Source organism: Delphinus delphis, chromosome 1 (genome assembly GCF_949987515.2).
Source record: "Delphinus delphis chromosome 1, mDelDel1.2, whole genome shotgun sequence".
Lineage (NCBI taxonomy): Eukaryota > Metazoa > Chordata > Mammalia > Artiodactyla > Delphinidae > Delphinus > Delphinus delphis.
Genome location: NC_082683.1, coordinates 157,971,081 through 157,991,676, shown reverse-complemented (window position 1 = coordinate 157,991,676; position 20,596 = coordinate 157,971,081). Strand labels below are relative to the sequence as shown.

General features: G+C 34.7%; 1 protein-coding gene across 1 annotated transcript in view; it reads right to left on the bottom strand.

The window, feature by feature from the left end:
- Positions 1–20,596, bottom strand: part of CATSPERE (catsper channel auxiliary subunit epsilon) — a 245,410-nt gene that overhangs the window by 157,500 nt on the left and 67,314 nt on the right. Inside the window, exon 8 of the mRNA XM_060010760.1 lies at positions 10,191–10,297. Within this exon, the coding sequence (XP_059866743.1) occupies positions 10,191–10,297 (107 nt within the window). The remainder of the gene's footprint in view (positions 1–10,190; positions 10,298–20,596) is intronic.

The window sequence follows — 20,596 nt, the reverse complement described above, 5'->3', positions numbered from 1 at the left end:
TATGATATCCCTCCTGCCATTGGGTGGCAATGCCAGCAGTATGAGTCGCAGTTAGATTGTCTTGGCCACTCCTACCCATCTCAATGTGGTTTTTCCTTTTTATCTTTAGTTGTGGAATATCTTTTCTGCTAGTCTTCAGGTTGTTCTCAGAGATAGTCTCTCTATATGTAGTTGTAATTTTGGCATATCCATGGGAGGAGGCATAACCAGGCAGCACCTTACTACTCCACCATCTTGTCCTGACAATATTTGATAATAAAGTTGAATTTCTGAATAGGTTTGCTTCCTAAAAATGGCAAAGAGCTTTTGCGTGATGTTCAAAATTTTATTTAATAGTTCTATGGATATTGGAATATAAACTTGAGACTATACATTTATTAGAATATAGTGGAAATTTGAGTTAGCTCATTATGTCTATCTTAGGAGACTGATTTTTACCCACTGATGTTGGTGATAATTAATTCACTATGTTATTATTAATTTAGCTCTAATTAACCCAACTGGATAAAAATATCTATGCAAATATTCTTAATATAAGGAACATAGCTTAAGAAGGAAATGTTTGAAAATATATTTCTCCATGAAAAACATATTTGTAAGTAGGATAATGTGACTTATAGCAGTATAAAGCTAGGCAAAAACTTAACTTCTTACAGCAGAATAGATTTCCCACCTGATAAGTTTTTAAGTTATTTCAACTTTTGTTTTTTCTTTGCAAAATATTCTAAAATTTCAGCTTTGCTCAGCTATAATTGACAAATACAACTGTAAGATATTTAAAGTGTACATCACTTGATATACATACATAATGTGAAAGGATTCCCTCCCACTCAATCTGGTTAATTAACATCCATCATCTCACACATTTATCTTTCTTTCTTTGTTTTTTGGTGAGAACATTTAAGTTCTACTCTCTTAGCAACTTTCAAGTATACAGTGTATCAACTACAGTCACCACATTTTTCATTAGAGCCTCAGACTTTACTCATCTTATAACAGAAAGTTCATACATTTCTTACCAACCTCTCCCTATTTCCCTCACCCCCAAGCCCTAGTGACCACTGTTTCTCTGAGTTTGACTTTTTTTTTCAGATTCCACATATAACTAATACCATGAAGTATCTCTTGTCTTTGTCTGGCTTATTTCACTTAGCATAATGCCCTCAAAGTCCATCCATGTTGCCAAATGGCAGGATTTTCTTCTTTATCATGGCTGAATAATATCCCATAATATAGAGATAGTCTACTGTGAACAATGCTGATGTAGACATAGGAATGCATATATCTCATTATCCTGTTTTCCTTTCCTTTAGAGATATACCCAGAAGTGGGATTGCTTGATCATATGGTAGTTCTATTTTTAATTTTTTGAGAAAGCTCCATACTGTTTTCCATAAGGCTGTACCAATTTACATTCCCACCAACAGAGCACAAGAGTTCTCTATTCTCCACATCCTTGCCAACACTTGTTAACTCTTGTCTTTTTGATGATGATCACTCTAACAGGTATGAAGTGATATTTCATTGTGGTTTTGATTTGCATTTCCCTTGTGATTAGTGATGTCAGGCACATTTTCAGGTATTTGTTGGCCACTTATATGTCTTCTTTGGGAAAATGACCATTTAGTTCCTCTGTTTTATATCCGATTTTGGTGGTGTTGTTGCTATTGAGTTGCATGAGTTCTTAATATATTTTGGATATTAACCCCAATCAGATACATGATTTGCAATTAATTGCTCCCATTCGATAGGTTGCCTTTTTATTTGTTGAATTGGCTTTTGGTGTCAGATCCAAAATATCAGTGCCAAGACTGATGTCAAGGAGCTTACCATCTATGTTTTCTTCTACGAGTTTTATGGTTTCAGGTCACACATTTAAGTCTTTAATCTCATTTCAGGTTCATTTTTGTGTATGATGTAGAATAAGTTTCCAGGTTTATTCTTTTGCATGTTGCAGTTTCCCAACACAATTTATTGAAGAGACTATCATTTCTCCATTGTATATTTTGGGTTCTTTGTCATCAATTAACTGACCATGTATACATGGGTTTATTTTGGGGCTCTTGATTCTGTACCATTAACCTATGTGTTTTTATGCACATACCATACTTTTTTGATTACTACATCTTTGTAATACAGTGTAATGTCAGGTAGTGTGATGCTTCCAGTTTTGTTCTTATTTCTCAAGATTATTTGGTTATTTGAGGTCTTTTGCAGTTCCATACAAATTTTAGAATTGTTTGTTCTATTTCTGTAAAAATTGCCAATGGAATCTTGATAGGGATTGCATTGAATCTGTAGATTACTTTGGATGGTATGGACATTTAAACAATATTAGTTATCTATATGAGCATGTAATGTATTTCCATTTATTTATGTCTTTGATTTTTTTTCCATCAATGTCTCATAGTTTTCAGTGTACAGATCTTTTACCACTTTGGTTAAATTTAATCCTATGTATTTTATTCTTTTGATGAAACTGTAAATGGGATTGTTTTCTGAGTTTCTCTTTCTGATAGTTCATTGTTAGTGTATAGAAATACAACGGGTTTTTGTATATAGATTTTGTACCCTGCAATCTACTGAATTTCTAAATTAGTTCTCATAGTTTTTGGAGGAGTCTTTAGGGTTTTGTATACATAAGATCATGTCATCTATAAAAAGAGACAGTTTTACTTCTTCCTTTCCAATTTAGGTGCCTTTTATTCTATTTTTTGCCTAATTGCTCTGGCTAGGACTCCTAGTTCTATGTTGAATGTAAGTGGTGAGAGAGGGCCTTCTTGTCTTGTTCCTGACCTTAGAGAAAAAGTTTCCAGCTTTTCGTCATTGATTATAAGGTTTACTGTGGACTCGTCATATATGGCCTTTATTATACTCACCTTTATTATGTATGTTCCCTCTATACTCACTTTCTTGAGAGTTTTTGTCATGAATTGATGATAAAATTTGCCAAATGATCTTTCTGTATCTATTGAAATAAACTATGATTTTTATCCTGCATTTTGTTAATCTGGTGTATTAACACTGATTGATTTGTGTGTGTTGAAACATCCTTGCATCCCTGAAATGAATCCCACTTGATCATGGTGTATGAGCCTTTAAAGGTATTGTTAAATTTGGTTTTCTTGAGAATTTTTACGTTTATATTCATCAGGTATTGGCCTGACGTTTTCTTTTCTTTTAGTGATCTTTTCTGGTTTTTGGTATCAGGGTAATTTTAGCCTTGAAAAATGAGTTTGGAAGATTTCCCTCTTCTTCTATTTTTTGGAAGAGTTTGAAAAGGATTGGTAGTAAGTCTTCTTTAAATATTTGGTACAATTCACCACAAAGTATTCTTAAATAAACATACATATACAAATGCTTTACATACTCATGCTAGTATTTCTATAGAAAAAATTCTTAGAAGTGGGAATGTTAAGTCATAGGTTACATTTATTTAAAATATACATTCTGCAGCAATCTTCCTCCAAAATATTTTAAACAAGTCTATATTTTTCAACTTACCTGTTTTACCAATTCACACTCCCAATATTTCCCTATGTTCTCCCCAAACCTAATCTCCTTCTCCATCTTCTTCTTCACTTCCTCCTCTCCTCTTCAGAAATCTTCTTCCTTCCCTTCCTCCTCCTCCTCATTCTATTACATTTTTCTTCTTATTACCCTTCTTCCTTTGGTCATATTACATTTGTTGGGATTATAAATACAATGTGGGAGAACAAGTAAAAATAGGTATGCTTTTATTTTTCATGATGTAATGAGAATAATTCAAGTTTTATCAATTAACTTAGTCTCTGATATGTATATTTGTTTTAAGTTAAGCAAATTTTCTCCTAATTCCAACTTATTAACTGTTTATAAAGTCAAAAATGCATGTTAGATTTTATCAAAAACTCTTTTCATACCTATTGTAAACAATTATGTCATTTTTTCCCTTTAATCTATTACTATAGTAAATTACATTAATTTCCTAATGTTGAAGCATCTTTGCATATGTAACCACACTCTAGAAGTTTTAAAGTCATGCTGAAAAATAAAGTGGTGTTGATTTTAATATAGTAACAATGCATCTATATTAAAAGAAAAATTAACATTCTTGAGCTCTGTCTGCCCAATTTTTTATATTTGAACTATGCTAGCCTTACATAATGAATTGAAAAGATTTCCATATTCTTAAACATATGTTATATAGTTTGAATAATATAGAGATTATTATTTTATGCCAATAGCCTTAGGAGAATTTGCTTACAAAACCATCTGGGCTTGATGTCTTGAAGAAGGAGATTAATTTTATTACCATTTCAATTTTATATATCTTTAAAAGAAAAAAACTTTCTAAAAAACAAGTGACATGACAGTCATCACATAATATTTTAACAGTAGTTCCTGAATATCTAAATATCCAGACAGTATTTAAGTTAAATATCTTTTAATTTATATGTTCCTCCACCAACTCTCTCTTTTTTTTTCTTTGTAATTTAGTTTTTGAAGGAATGAGTTTACTGGGTAATATTTTTAAATATAAAACAACAAGGTTGGTCATGTGCATGCCCAAGACTGTGCCTTTTGAGGGATGACCTCAGAGGCTTCATATTGTGGGGGAAATAAACTTCACTAAAATAGTCCAGTCAATCACTAAACAAATAAGCAAGGAAACAAAAAATAACAATCCACTAGAGGGACTAAACAGTAGATTTGAAATGTCAGAAGAAAGAACTACTGAACTTGTAGGATGATTGAGATTATGCAATCCAAAGAAGAAAGAGAGGGAAAAAAAGTAAAGAAAAATGTGTAGAACCTCAGTGAAATGTGTGACATCATTAACTGCATCAACATATATGTAGCTGGAGTGTCAGAAGAAAAGGAGAGAAAAAAATGAGGGAAAAATTTGAACAATAGCTGAAAACTTCCCAAATTTTATGAAAATCAATCTATATATTTAAGGAGCTCAAAAAACTGCAGGTAGGATCAATACAAAGAGATCCACACACTGAACACCATAGCAAAAATGTTGAAAGCCAAAGTAAAGGAAAATCTCAAAAACAGCAGGAGAAAGTCAACACATTACAAAGAAGGAACACCCCCTCACCCAACACACACACACACACACACCAAATTAAAAGCTGACTTCTTATAAGAAATAATGGAGGGCAGAGGCAGTGGAATCACATATTTAAAGTGTGGAGAGAAAAATACTCAACAGAAATTCCATATCCAGCAAAACTATTTTTCAAAAATGAAGTAGAAAGTAAGACTTTTCCAGATACACAAAAAGTAGAGAACTTGTCATAGAAAATCTGCGTTATAAGAAATACTAAAGGAAGTTCTTCAGGTTGAAAGCAAGACACAGCACACAGTAATTCAAATCCACATTTAAAAAAACACAAAAAACAATGGTAAAGGTAATTATACAATTATAAAAGAGTATAAATGGGGCTTCCCTGGTGGCACAGTGGTTGAGAATCCGCCTGTCAGTGCAGAAGACATGGGTTCCAGCCCTGGTCTGGGAAGATCCCACATGCTGCAGAGCAACTAAGTCTGTGCACCATAACTACTGAGCCTGCGCTCTAGAGACCACGAGCCACAACTGCTGAGCCCATGCACCACAACTACTGAAGCCCATGCACCTAGAGCCCGTGCTCTGCAATGAGAAGCCACCATGATGAGAAGCCCGCACACTGCAACAAACAGTAGCCCCCACTCGCCGCAACTAGAGAAAGCCATGCACAGCAATGAAGACACAACACAGCCAAAAAAAAAAAAAGAGTATAAATGTATGTTTCTCCGTTTTTCTCTTAACTGATTTTAAAAGCAATTTTATAAAGCAACATGTGTTTAATTGTATTGTTGGGCTTATAACATAAAAATATAATATATTAGGTAATAATAAGATTATAGAGAGGGATGGGAACACAGCTATATTGGAGAAAGGAAATGACAACAGATGATAACTCAAATCCATAGGAACAAATGAAGAAAACCAGATATGGTAAATAAGGAAGTTAATACAAGTTCTATACATGTATACTGGCTCTCCTTTCTTCCCCCAGCTTCTTTAAAAGGTATAAAATTACTCAAGCTAATAGTTATAACAATGTGTCATTGGGTTTATAGCATATATAGATATAATAATATGAATAACAATAGTGGCAAACAAGGCCAGTTGGGGGAGGAAATAGGAATGCTTTCCTATATCTCACTGGAATTAAGTTAGCATAAATCTGAATTAGATTCTGATTTTATATATATATATATATATATATATAGCCTGCCCTAGATGAAAAACTAAGAAAATATTTCAAACAATATAGTGAAAAAAATTAATGTAATTAAATTGTTACACACTGAAAATAATACTAAAGAAAACAGTAGAGGAGGAATACATGAAAAAAAGACATAAGAAATATATTAAATGAAAAGAAGATGACAGACATAAATCCAACTATGTCAGTAATAACCTTAAATGTGAGAGGACTAAGCAGACCAGTGAAATGTCAGAGACTAGGTAACAAAAGAAGATACAACTATATGCTGTCTATAGGAGATGCATTTTAGATTCTAAAATACAAATAGGTTGGGAAAAAAAGGATGAGAAAAATATATCATGCAAAGGAGTGGATATACTAATATCAGACAAAATACATTTTAAAACAAAATTAAAAGTTCCAAAAATAAAGAGGGACATTTTATAATGTTGAATGGTCTGTCCATCAGGGAAGTATAACGATTATAAATGTATTCATCTGACAACAGAGACATAAAATACGTGATGCAAAACCTGACAGAAAAAAGGGAGAAAGAAATAATTCAACAATAATAGTTGTAGACTTTGATATACCACTTTCAATAATGGGTAAAACAACAAGCAGAAGATCAACAAGGAAACAGAAGACATGAATAACACTATAAGCCAGCTAGACCTAACAGACGTCTATAGAACACTCCACCCAACAACAGAAAACTAAAAATTCTTCATAAGTGTACATGGAAAGTTCTCCAGGACAGACCACATGTAAGGCCATAAAATAAACCTCAATATATTTAAAAGGATTGAAATCATATAAAGTATTTTCTCTGACCACAAAGAAGTGAAATTAGATACCATATGATCCAGAAATTTAACTCTTAGGTATATATGCAAGAGAAATGAAAAATGTCCACACAAAACTTGTATATAAATGTTCATAGCAGCACTATTCATAATAGACCCAAAGCAGAAGCAACTGAAATGTTCAGAAACTAAAGAATGAATAAATGAAATGTTGGTATACCTATAAAATGGAGTATTACTTGGCAATAAAAAGAAATGAAATACATTTGGCCTTTGCACAATGCAGGGGTCAGGGTGCTGCCTCCCCTACCACCCACCTCCTCCAACAGTCAAAAGTCTGTGTATAACTTTACAGTTGGCTCTCCATACACTTAGTTCCACATCCGTGGGTTCAACCAACTGTAGATTGTGTAGTACTGTAGTACATATGTATTGAAAAAAAAGATCTGTGTATAAGTGGACCTGTGTAGTTTAAACCCTTGTTGTTCAAGGGTCAACTGTCCTGCTATATGCTACAACATGGATGAACCTTAAAAACATTATGCTAACAGAAAGAAGCCAGTCACAAAACAACATATATTGTATGATCCTCTTGATATGAAACAATCCAGAATAAGCAAACCACAGAGACAGAAAATAGATTAGCAGTGTTAAGGGCTGGGGGAGGAGGGAATGGGGTTTCTTTTTGGGTTGATAAAGATGTTCTAGAATTAGACAGTGGTTGCACAACTCTGTGAATATCCTAAAAATCATTGAATTGTACACTTTAAAAGGGTGAATTGTGTAGTGTATGAATTATATCTCAATAAAGCTGTTAAAAATAGAGAAGAAACAAATGGTACCAATAACCTTCCTACCTGCCTGCTAAATGAGACAAGGCCTTTGGCTTGGTTTTATAGCAACTGCTTCTCCTCCCTCCCTAACACCCAAAGTTTTATAAGATCAGCAGGAATTTCAGCTCCAGATTAATATTTTATCTCTCTAAATGGCACCCTCTACTTTAACCATGAATTGAACTTCTTTGCATCTCCTAGAATGCATCTGCTTTCTTAGGTCTCTGTTTGAAGGCCCTCTTATGTGTTGCCCTGCTCTTTGAAAGCTTCCTCCAATTGGCTCACTTTTATTTCTTTTCAATAGTGCAGATGTCACCTCCTTAGGAACGTCCTCCCTGAGGCTTAGTTAGTACACCCTCGAAGCCTTAGTTTCTGTACCATCTATATATTTCACTTCACCCTGGGCTCACTTCTATCATAGCATCTATTTGTTTACTTGTCTCCCCCACTAAACTATAATGTCAATGACTGCAAGTATTGTATCTTTTAGTTATAAGCACCTTGCCCTGTGCCTAGGTGCTCAATAGATTAAGAAAGCCTGTCTAGCCGTATGTAAATCAATGAAATTAAAACAAATACTCACACCATACATAAAAATAAACTCAAAATGGCTTGAAGACTTAAATATAAGATATAACACCATAAAACTCTTAGATGAGAACATAGGCAAAACATTCTCTGACATAAATTGTACCAATGTTTTCTTAGGTTAGTTTCCCAAGGTAATAGAAATAAAAGCAAAAATAAACAAATGGGACCTAATCAAACTTACAAGCTTTTGTATAGTAAAGGAAACCATAAACAAAATGAAAAGACCACATGCGGACTGGGAGAAAATATTTGCAAATGATGTGACTTACAAGGGATCAATGTGCAAAATATACAAACAGCTCATATAACTCAATACCAAAAAAAAAAAAAAGCAATTGAAAAATGGTCAGAAGATCTTCTCCAAGGAAGATATACAGATGGCCAACAGGCCCATGTAAAGATGCTCATCATCACTAATCATTAGAGAAATGCAAATCAAAATTATAATGAGGTACCACCTCACACCAGTCAGAATGGCCATCATTAAAAAGTCTACAAATAATAAATGCTGGAGAGGGTGTGGAGAAAAGGGAACCTTCCTGCACTGTTGGTGGGAATGTAAATTGGTGCAGCCACTATGGAAAGCAGTATGGAGGTTCCTCAGAAAACTAAAAATAGAGTTTCCATATGACACTGCAATCCTACTACTGGGCATATATCTGGACAAAACTATAATTTGAAAAGATTCATGCACCCCAATGTTCATTGCAGCACTATTTATAATAGCCAAGACACAGAAACAACCTAAGTGTCCATTGACAGATGAATGGATAAGAAGATGTGGTATTTATAAACAATAAAATATTACACAGCCATAAAAAAGAATGAAACAATGCCATTTGCAGCTACATGGATGGACTTAGAGATTATCATACTAAGTGAAGGAAATCAGAAAGAGAAAGACAAATACCATATGATATCACTTATATGTGGAATCTAAAATATGACACAAATGAACTTATCTACAAAACAGAAACAGACTTACAGACAGAGAACAGACTTGTGGTTGCCAAGGGAGAGGGGGAGTGGGGGAGGGATGGATTGGGAGATTGGGATTAGCATATGCAAACTATTATATATATGATGGATAAAAAACAAGGTCCTGCTGTGTAGCACAGGGAACTATATTCAATATCCTGTGATAAATCATAATGGAAAAGGATATAAAAAAGAATGTATATATGTATATGTATAACTGAATCACTTTGCTCTATGTAGAAATTAGCACAACGTTGTAAATCAACTATACTTCAATAAAATAAATTTTTAAAAAATGTTTGTCTAAACCCCATGATCACCTACTAACTTCAACAGTAACAGATTTTACTTCTCAGGGGTGTGTGACAGCACGTAAACCTGTGCACTGATGGTGGTAATGATCGTGATATCAGTCATATCACTGTGGCTCACTTTAAAGAACCAGCAGGAAACATTTTGAGATATTGCTAGGATTTGCCACTATCCTGAATGAGACTCTTGCATTGACCTTTAGCTATTAATACAAATTGTGAAACTATTGGAGTGTGACTGGTATTTTCTGAGTTGGTAACTATTTCTGATTATCACAATTTTAACGTGTTCAAAGAAGCTACTTGGAAATTACATATAAGATATTCCATGAAATTCCACTAGAGTTTTTAAATTTCTTGAGGTCTCTGATAATTATTTTACTTAATTTTAAACATAAATTTTATATCTGAAATTTAAAAATTAAATACCCATTCTTCATTTTTCTATGTGGAAAATAAACTTTTCTCCTCAGAACTGTATATATGGCAGGCTTCTGTCCCAAAGTGGCCAGCTGTTTGCTAAGTATTATGGAATTCTGCAAAAGAAAAAAAATTCCTCTTTTTAATCTTTTCAGAGCCAAAATTATTCGGAAATTACATCATGATATACTGAATTTATTATTTTAGTTAAGACATTGTTTATATTTATAAATTTACCACATTTTCAAGATTCAGCTTTGGTTTTTTCCCTACTATATAGCCTCCTCCCTATTAGAACCTTATGAATGATAAATGTCATAATTTCCAACATGTTGAAAACACTATGCACAATCAGAATCCTGAATAAACTGATATTATGGAGGCTCTTAAATAAATACACTTAGTTTTTAAATTTTATTTATTTATTTTCTTTTAACATCTTTATTGGAGTATAACTGCTTTACATTGTTGTGTTAGTTGCTGCTGTATAACAAAGTGAATCAGCTATATGTATGCATACATCCTCATATACCCTCTCTCTTGCGTCTCCCTCCTGCACTCCCTTTCCTACCCCTCTAGATGGTCACAAAGCACCGAGCTGATCTCCGTGTGCTATGCAGCTGCTTCCCACTAGCTATCTATTTTACAGTTGGTAGTGTATATATGTCAATGCTACTCTCTCACTTCGCCCAGCTTACACGTCCCCCTCCCCATGTCCTCAAGTCCATTCTCTACGTCTGCATCTTTATTCCTGTCCAGCCAATACGTTCATCAGAACATTTTCTTTTCTTTACATTCCATATATATGTGTTAGCATATGGTATCTGTTTTTCTCTTTCTGACTTACTTTACTTTGTATGACAGACTCTAGGTCCATCCACCTCACTACAAATAACTCAATTTCATTTCTTTTTATGGCTGAGTAATATTCCATTGTATATGTGTGCCACGTCTTCTTTATCCATTCATCTGTCAACGGACACTTAGGTTGCTTCCATGTCCTGGTTATTGCAAATAGTGCTACAATGAACATTGTGGTACATGACTTTTTTTGAATTATGGTTTTCTCAGGTTATATGCCCAGAAGTGGGATTGCTGAGTCATATGGTAGTTATATTTTTAGATTTTTAAGGAACCTCCACACGGTCCTCCATAGTGGCTGTATCAATTTACATTCCCACCAACAGTGCAAGAGGGTTCCCTTTTCTCCACACCCTCTCCACCATTTATTGTTTCTAGATTTTTTGATGATGGCCATTCTGACTGGTGTGAGGTGATACCTCATTGCAGTTTTGATTTGAATTTCTCTAATGATTAGTGGTGTTGAACATCCTTTCAAGTGTTTGTTGGCAATCTGTATATCTTCTTTGGAGAAATGTCTATTTGTGTCTTCTGCCCATTTTTGGATTGGGTTTTTGGTTTTTTTAAAATTGAGCAGCATGAGCTGCTTGTATATTTTGGAGATTAATCCTTTGTCAGTTGCTTCATTTGCAAATATTTTCTCCCATTATGAGGTCTGTCTTTTCATCTTGTTTATGGTTTCTCTTGCTGTGCAAAAGCTTTTAAGATTCATTAGGTCCCATTTGTTTATTTCCATTTTTCTAGGAGGTGGGTCAAACAGGATCTTGCTGTGATTAATGTCATAGAGTGTTCTGCCTATGTTTTCCACTAAGAGTTTAATAGTGTCTGGCCTTATATTTAGGTTTTCAATCCATTTTGAGTTTATTTTTGTGTATGGTGATAGGGAGTGTTCCAATTTCATTCTTTTACATGTAGCTGTCCAGAATTCCAAGCATTCTTTGCTCCATTCTATATTCTTGCCTCCTTTATCAAAGATAAGGTGACCATATGTGCGTGGGTTTATCTCTGGGCTTTCTATTCTGTTCCATTGATCTATATTTCTCTTTTTGTGCCAGTACCATACTGTCTTGATTACTGTAGCTTTGTAGTATAGTCTGAAGTCAGGGAGCCAGATTCCTCTAGCTCCATTTTTATTTCTCAAGACTGTTTTGGCTATTGCGGGTCTTTTGTGTTTCCATACAAATTGTGAAATTTTTTGTTCTAGCTCTGTGAAAAATGCCATACGTAATTTGATGGGGGTTGCAATGAATCTGTATATTGTTTTGGGTAGTAGAGTCATTTTCACAGTATTGATTCTTCCAATCCAAGAACATGGTATATCTCTCCATCTGTTTGTATCATATTTAATTTCTTTCACCAGTGCCTTATGTATCATATTTAATTTCTTTTTTTTTTTTTTTTTTTTTTTTTTTTTTTTAATTAACATCTTTATTGGGGTATAATTACTTTACAATGGTGTGTTAGTTTCTGCTTTATAACAAAGTGAATCAGTTATACATATACATATGTTCCCATATCTCTTCCCTCTTGCGTCTCCCTCCCTCCCACCCTCCCTATCCCACCCCTCCAGGCTGTCACAGAGCACCGAGCCAATATCCCCGTGCCATGCGGCTGCTTCCCTCTAGCTATCTACCTTACTATGTTTGTTAGTGTGTATATGTCCATGACTCTCTCTCGCCCCGTCACAGCTCACCCTTCCCCCTCCCCATAACCTCAAGTCCGTTCTCTAGGAGGTCTGCGTCTTTATTCCTGCCTTACCCCTAGGTTCTTCATGACATTTTTTTTTTTCTTAAATTCCATATATATGTGTTAGCATACTGTATTTGTCTTTTTCGTTCTGACTTACTTCACTGTGTATGACAGACTCTAGGTCTATCCACCTCATTACAAATAGCTCAATTTCGTTTCTTTTTATGGCTGAGTAATATTCCATTGTATATATGTGCCACATCTTCTTTATCCATTCATCCGATGATGGGCACTTAGGTTGTTTCCATCTCCGGGCTATTGTAAATAGAGCTGCGATGAACATTTTGGTACATGACTCTTTTTGAATTTCGGTTTTCTCAGGGTATATGCCCAGTAGTGGGATTGCTGGGTCATATGGTAGTTCTATTTGTAGTTTTTTAAGGAACCTCCATACTGTTCTCCATAGTGGCTGAACCAATTCACATTCCCACCAGCAGTGCAAGAGGGTTCCCTTTTCTCCACACCCTCTCCAGCATTTATTGTTTCTAGATTTATTGATGATGGCCATTCTGACTGGTGTGAGATGATATCTCATTGTAGTTTTGATTTGCATTTCTCTAATGATTAATGATGTTGAGCATTCTTTCATGTGTTTGTTGGCAGTCTGTATATCTTCTTTGGAGAAATGTCTATTTAGGTCTTCTGCCCATTTTTGGATTGGGTTGTTTGTTTTTTTGTTGTTGAGCTGCATGAGCTGCTTGTAAATTTTGGAGATTAATCCTTTGTCAGTTGCTTCATTTGCAAATATTTTCTCCCATTCTGAGGGTTGTCTTTTGGTCTTGTTTATGGTTTCCTTTGCTGTGCAAAAGCTTTGAAGTTTCATTAGGTCCCATTTGTTTATTTTTGTTTTTATTTCCATTACTCTAGGGGGTGGGTCAGAAAGAATCTTGCTGTGATTTATGTCATAGAGTGTTCTGCCTATGTTTTCCTCTAATAGTTTGATAGTTTCTGGCCTTATATTTAGGTCTTTAATCCATTTTGAGCTTATTTTTGTGTATGGTGTTAGGGAGTGTTCTAATTTCATTCTTTTACATGTACCTGTCCAGTTTTCCCAGCACCATTTATTGAAGAGGCTGTCCTTTTTCCACTGTACATTCCTGCCACCTTTATCAAAGATAAGGTGTCCATATGTGCATGGGTTTATCTCTGGGCTTTCTATCCTGTTCCATTGATCTATCTTTCTGTTTTTGTGCCAGTACCATACTGTCTTGATAACTGTAGCTTTGTAGTATAGTCTGAAGTCAGGGAGCCTGATTCCTCCAGTTCCTTTTTTTGTTCTCAAGATTGCTTTGGCTATTCGGGGTCTTTTGTGTTTCCATACAAATTGTGAAATTTTTTGTTCTAGCTCTGTGAAAAATGCCATACGTAATTTGATGGGGGTTGCAATGAATCTGTATATTGTTTTGGGTAGTAGAGTCATTTTCACAGTATTGATTCTTCCAATCCAAGAACATGGTATATCTCTCCATCTGTTTGTATCATATTTAATTTCTTTCACCAGTGCCTTATGTATCATATTTAATTTCTTTCATCAGTGTCTTATCCTTTTCTGCATACAGGTCTTTTGTCTCCTTAGGTAGGTGTCCTCCTAGGTATATTATTCTTTTTGTTGCAATGGTAACTGGGAGTGTTTCCTTAATTTCTGTTTCAGATTTTCATCATTAGTGTATAGGAATGCAAGAGATTTCTGTGCATTAATTTTGTATCCTGCTACTTTACCAAATTCATTGATTAGCTCTAGAGTTGTCTGGTACATCTTAAGATTCTCTATGTATAGTATCATGTCATCTGCAAACACTGACAGTTTTACTTCTTTTCTGATTTGGATTCCTTTTCTTTCTTTTTCTTCTCTGATTGCTGTGGCTAAAACTTCCAAAACTATGTTGAATAATAGGGGTGAGAGTGGGCAACCTTGTCTTCTTCCTGATCTTAGTGGAAATGGTTTCAGTTTTTCACCATTGAGAACGATGTTGGCTGTGGGTTTGTAATATATGGCCTTTATTATGTTGAGGTAAGTTCCCTTTACGGCGACTTTCTGGAGAGTTTTTATCATAAATCGTTGTTGAATGTCAACAAAAGCTTTTTCTGCATCTATTGAGATGATCATATGGCTTTTCTCCTTCAGTTTGTTAATATGATTTATCACATTGGTTATTTTGCGTATATTAAAGAATACTTGCATTCCTGGGATAAACCCCATTTGATCATGGTGTATGATCCTTTTAATGTGCTGTTGGATTCTGTTTGCTAGTATTTTGTTGAGGGTTTTGCATCTATTTTCATTAGTAATATTGGCCTGTAGTTTTCTTTTTTTGTGACATCTTTGTCTGGTTATGATATCAGGGTGATGGTGGCCTCATAGAATGAGTTTCAGAGTGTTCCTCCCTCTGCTATATTTTGGAAGAGTTTGAGAAGGATAGGTGTTAGCTCTTCTCTAAATGTTTGATAGAATTCACCTGTGAATCCATCTGGTCCTGGGCTTTTGTTTGTTGGAAGATTTTTAATCACAGTTCCAATTTCAGTGCTTGTGATTGGTCTGTTTATATTTTCTATTTCTTCCTGGTTCAGTTTCGGAAGGTTATGCTTTTCTAAGAATGTGTCCATTTCTTTCAGGCTGTCCATTTCATTGGCATATAGTTGCTTGTAGTAATCTCTCATGATCCTTTGTATTTCTCCAGTGTCAGTTGCTACTTCTTCTTTTTCATTTCTAATTCTGTTGATTTGAGTCTTCTCCTCTTTTTTTCTTGATGAGTCTGGCTAATGGTTTACCAATTTTGTTTAGCTTCTCAAAGAACCAGCTTTTAATTTTATTGATCTTTGCTATTATTTCCTTCATTTCTTTTTCATTTATTTCTGACCTGATCTTTATGATTTCTTTCCTTCTGCTAACTTTGTTTTTTTGTTCTCCTTTCTCTAAGTGCTTTAGGTGTAAGGTTAGGTTGTTTATTTCTCTTGTATCTTGAGATAGGAATGTATTACTATAAACTTCCCCCGTAGAATTGCTTTTGCTGCATTCCATAGGTTTTGGGTCATCATTTTTCATTGCCATTTGTTTCTAGGTATTTTTTGATTTCCTCTTTGATTTCTTCAGTGATATCTTGGTCATTTAATAGCATATTATTTAGCCTCCATGTGTTTGTATTTATTACAGTCTTTTTCCTGTGATATGTGGTCTCATAGTGTTGTGGTCTAAAAAGATACTTGATACGATTTCAATTTTCCTAAAGTAACTGAGGCTTGATTTGTGACCGAAGATATGATCTATCATGGAGAATGTTCCATAAGTACTTGAGAAGAAAGTGTATTCTGTTGTTTTTGGATGGAATGTCCTATAAATATCAATTAAGTCCATCTTGTTTAATGTATCATTTAAAGCTTGTGTTTCCTTATTTATTTTCATTTTGGTTGATCTGTCCATTGGTGAAATTGGGGTGTTAAAGTCCCCTACTATTATTGTGTTACTGTTGATTTCCTCCTTTATGGCTGCTAGCATTTGCCTTATGTATTGAGGTGCTCCTATGTTGGAGCACCTCATTGCTGCAGGAATTGTTGTATCTTCTTCTTGGACTGACCCCTTGATCATTATCTAGTGTCCTTCTTTGTCTCTTGTAATAGTCTTTATTTTAAAGTGTACTTTGTCTGATATGAGTGTTGCTACTGCAGCTTTCTTTTGATTTCCATTTGCATGGAATATCTTTTTCCATTCCCTCACTTTCAGTCTGTATGTGTTTCTAGGTCTGAAGTGGGTCTCTTGTAGACAGCATATATACGGGTCTTGTTTTTGTATCATTTCAGCCATTACATTACATTTAAGGTAGATATCAATATGTGTGTTCCTATTACCATTTTCTTAATTGTTTTGGGTTTGTTATTGTAGATCTTTTACTTCTCTTCTGTTTCCTGCCTAGGGAAGTTCCTTTAGCATTTTTTGTAAAGCTGGTTTGGTGGTGATGAATTCTCTTAGCTTTTGCTTGTCTGTAAAGCTTTTGATTTCTCCATCGAATCTGAATGAGATCCTTGCTGGGTTTCCCTTTCATCACTTTAAATATGTCCTGCTACTCCCTTCTGGTTTTCAGAGCTTCTGCTGAAAGATCAGCTGTTAACCTTAGGGGATTCCCTTGTATGTTATTTGTTGCTTTTCCATTGCTGCTTGTAATACTTTGTATTTAATTTTTGATAGTTTGATTAATATGTGTCTTGGCATGTCTCTCCTTGGATTTATCCTGTATGGGACTCTCTGTGCTTCCTGGACTTGGTTGACTATTTACTTTCCCATGTTAGGGAAGTTTTCAACTATAATCTCTTCTAATATTTGCTCAGACTGTTTCTTGTTTTCTTCTTCTGGGACCCCTATAATTCGAATGTTGTTGTGTTTAATGCTATCCAAGATGTCTGTGAGACTGTCCTCAATTCTTTTCATTCTTTTTTCTTTATTCTGCTCTCTGGTAGTTATTTCTACTATTTTATCTTCCAGATCACTTATCCGTTCTTCTGCCTCAGTTATTCTGCTATTGATTCCTTCTAGAGAATTTTTAATTTCATTTATTGTTGTTGTTCATCATTGTTTGCTCTGTAGTTCTTCTAGGTCTTTGTTAAACGTTTCTTGTATTTTCTCCATTCTATTTCCAATTTTTCGATCATCTTTACTATCTCTACTCTGAATTTTTTTTCAGGTAGACTGCCTATTTCCTCTTCATTTGTTTGGTCTGGTGGGTTTTTACCTTGCTCCTTCATCTGCTGCATATTTATCTGTTTTCTCATTTTGCTTAACTTACTGTGTGTGGGGTCCCCTTTTCGCAGGCTGTAGGTTTGTAGTACCCTTTGTTTTTGGTGTCTGCCCCCAGTGGGTAAGTTTGGTTCCGTGGGCTGTGCAGACTTCCTGGTGGAGGCGACTGGTGCCTGTATTTTGGTGGAGGAGGCTGGATCTTGTCTTTCTGGTGGGCAGTATCACGTCCAGTGGTGCGTATTGGGGCGTCTGTAAATTTATTATGGTTTTAGGCAGCCTCTCTCCTAATGGGTGGGGTTGTGTTCTTGTCTTGCTAGTTGTTTGTCATGGGGTGTCCAGCACTGGAGCCTGCTGGTCTTTGAGTGGAGCTGGGTCTTAGCGTTGAGACGCAGATGTCTGGGAGCACTCTTGCTGATTGATATTACATGGTGCTGGGAGGTCTCTGGTGGTCCAATGTCCTGAACTTGGCTCTTCCACCTCAGAGGCTCAGCCCTGACACCCAGCTGAAACACCAAGACCCTCTCAGCCACATGGCTTTTAGGAAGTCTGAGGTTTTCTGCCAGTGTTCAGTCGGTGTTCTGTAGGAGTTGTTCCACATGTAGATGTATTTCTGAGGTATTTGTGGGGAGGAAGGTGAGCTCCACGTCTACTCCTCTGCCATCTTGAATGTCCTCAATACCCTTAGTTTTAATGTCAATGTAATACAAAATGGAGTTTCTAAAACTGATCTGTTGGAATTATTTCTATATGAGCTTGACTTCAAAACAACATATACTTCAAGGTATATTTCAAATATATGTGGAGGCTCTAGGATAAATTATATTAGTATAAAGATAGATCTGACATGCTCCCTGTTTTTCTCATGAGATTTAAGGGGATGTTGAATTGACTGGAATTATTCCTAATAAAGTCTTTTTAGAATAGAGGCAACAGTTTCATTATGGGGAATCCCTAGAATAAAAAAATCAGATAATGAGGGCCAGTCTAGAGTCCTCCAATAATGCTCCTGTTTAATTTCCTAGAAATATGTCAACCACCCACAAAGGAAAATTTGAGATTGCTGTAATGATTACCAGTACGTGTGTATTTATTGGGACTGTGGGATTGCCTAATAGGAGGATTTAACCTATATTTTGAGAGTAGTAATGGTGGTCAGGGAAGGCTTCCTTGAAGAATACAAGTTTAATGATTTTGATAGAGAAAAATAGATTTGCCTGGTAAATACTTGATAAATAATAGATCAGTTAAATTTTGTTTCTAAAAATCTTATTCACTATTCAGAATTTTAAATACAACTATCCTTCATATACCTGCAAAGGAAAAGACTAAATGGAGCATTCTTAATGTAGCAAAGAATAAGATGGAAATAAAATACAACAAGCAACCTATACAGCAAGATGATAGAAAAAAGGATAGACTAAGATAAAGTTAAGATAATTATGCCAACAAGCTTAAGAACATATGTTTCTCCATTAATAGGGTAATTCATGGTCATTAAAGATGGTTTTATAAATATAGAAAAAAATTACCACAAAGAAATCATCAAAAGTATAAAAAACATATTTAGGATATTTTCTTAGGATTTACCAAATGTAGGTTACTGTTATGTATTCATGTTATATAACCTGAAGTCTATATATCATTTAAAATGACATTTTAAATGATAGCATAATATTCCATGTTAAATGACAGCATAATATTCCATTGAGTGAGTTATCATTACTTACTTAACACTCCCCTATTGGACATTTAGGTAGCTTTACTTTTTCACTTTTGTAAATATTATTGCCACGGACATTATCAGATACAGTCTTTTCTACATTAGCACTATTTCCTTTGATTAGATTCTTGAAAATGTGATTACTGGATCAAAAGTTATGAACACTTTAATAATTCTTCATATGAATTGAGCAAAATGATTTCTAAAAGGAATATGCCTATTTATTTTATTACTATTAATTATCATTAGCAGATTTCACTATCTAGTGCCCAACTTCTAATACTTTTTAGAAAAGTATTCTAGTTGTAACATCAATATATGTTTATACATGCTGCTAAATTTAATAAATATCTTTTAGTTTCTTAATTGATTTTTCAGCAGCATTTGAAACATTAGACTAATTTCCCCTTTTCAGGGAGTGTTTCTCTCTTACTTGACTTACAAGCACTTCAAACCAGTATGTCCAAAACTGAACTACTGCCTCGAGGCTCTGCCTCCCAAACCAGCATTTATAAATATGTGTTGAATAAATAGAGAGGAAAATAATCTCACCACCCAGAGGAGAGTAAAGCTCTCTCACAATTTGCATGGAATCTATTTTCATCCCTTCACTTTTCTCCTATGTGTGTCTTTAAATGTAAAGTGAGTTGCATGTTGACAGCATATTGCTGGATGTTTTTAAAAAAATCCATTCAGTCATTCTATGCCTTTTGATTGGGGGTTTAATCCATTTGAATTTAAGTACTTATTGATAAATAAGGTCTTCGTATTGCCATTTTGTTAATTTTTTGGTCTGACTTGCAGTTGTGTTATTCTTCTCTTTCCCTATTGCTGTTTTCCTTGTTATTTGATGATTTTTGTAGTGCTTTTCTTTGATTTTTTCTCATCTTTTGTAATAATATATCTGATAGAAACTATATACTAGTTTTTTGTAACTTGAGGCTTACATAAAATATCTTACAGTTAAAACTATTTTAAGTTGATAGCAACTTCAATCACATAAATAAATTACACTTTTACTACCTGCCCCCTTTGTGTTCGTGTAGTCAGAGCTTACTTTTTTGTGTGTTATGCATCTATTAACAAATTTTTGTCTTTTAACTTTTATATTAGGGTTAAAAGTGATTCATGCACCACCATTACAGTGTTATATTGTTCTGTATTTGCCTATAAAATTACCCTTACCAGTGATAGATCACATGTGAGGTCATAAAATAATTTTTAAGTCTTAAAAATTTAAGAAGATGAAAATCATTCTGGGGCCTTCCCTGGTGGCACAGTGGTTGAGAATCTGCCTGCCAATGCAGGGGACACGGGTTCGGGCCCTGGTCTGGGAAGATCCTACATGCCGTGGAACAA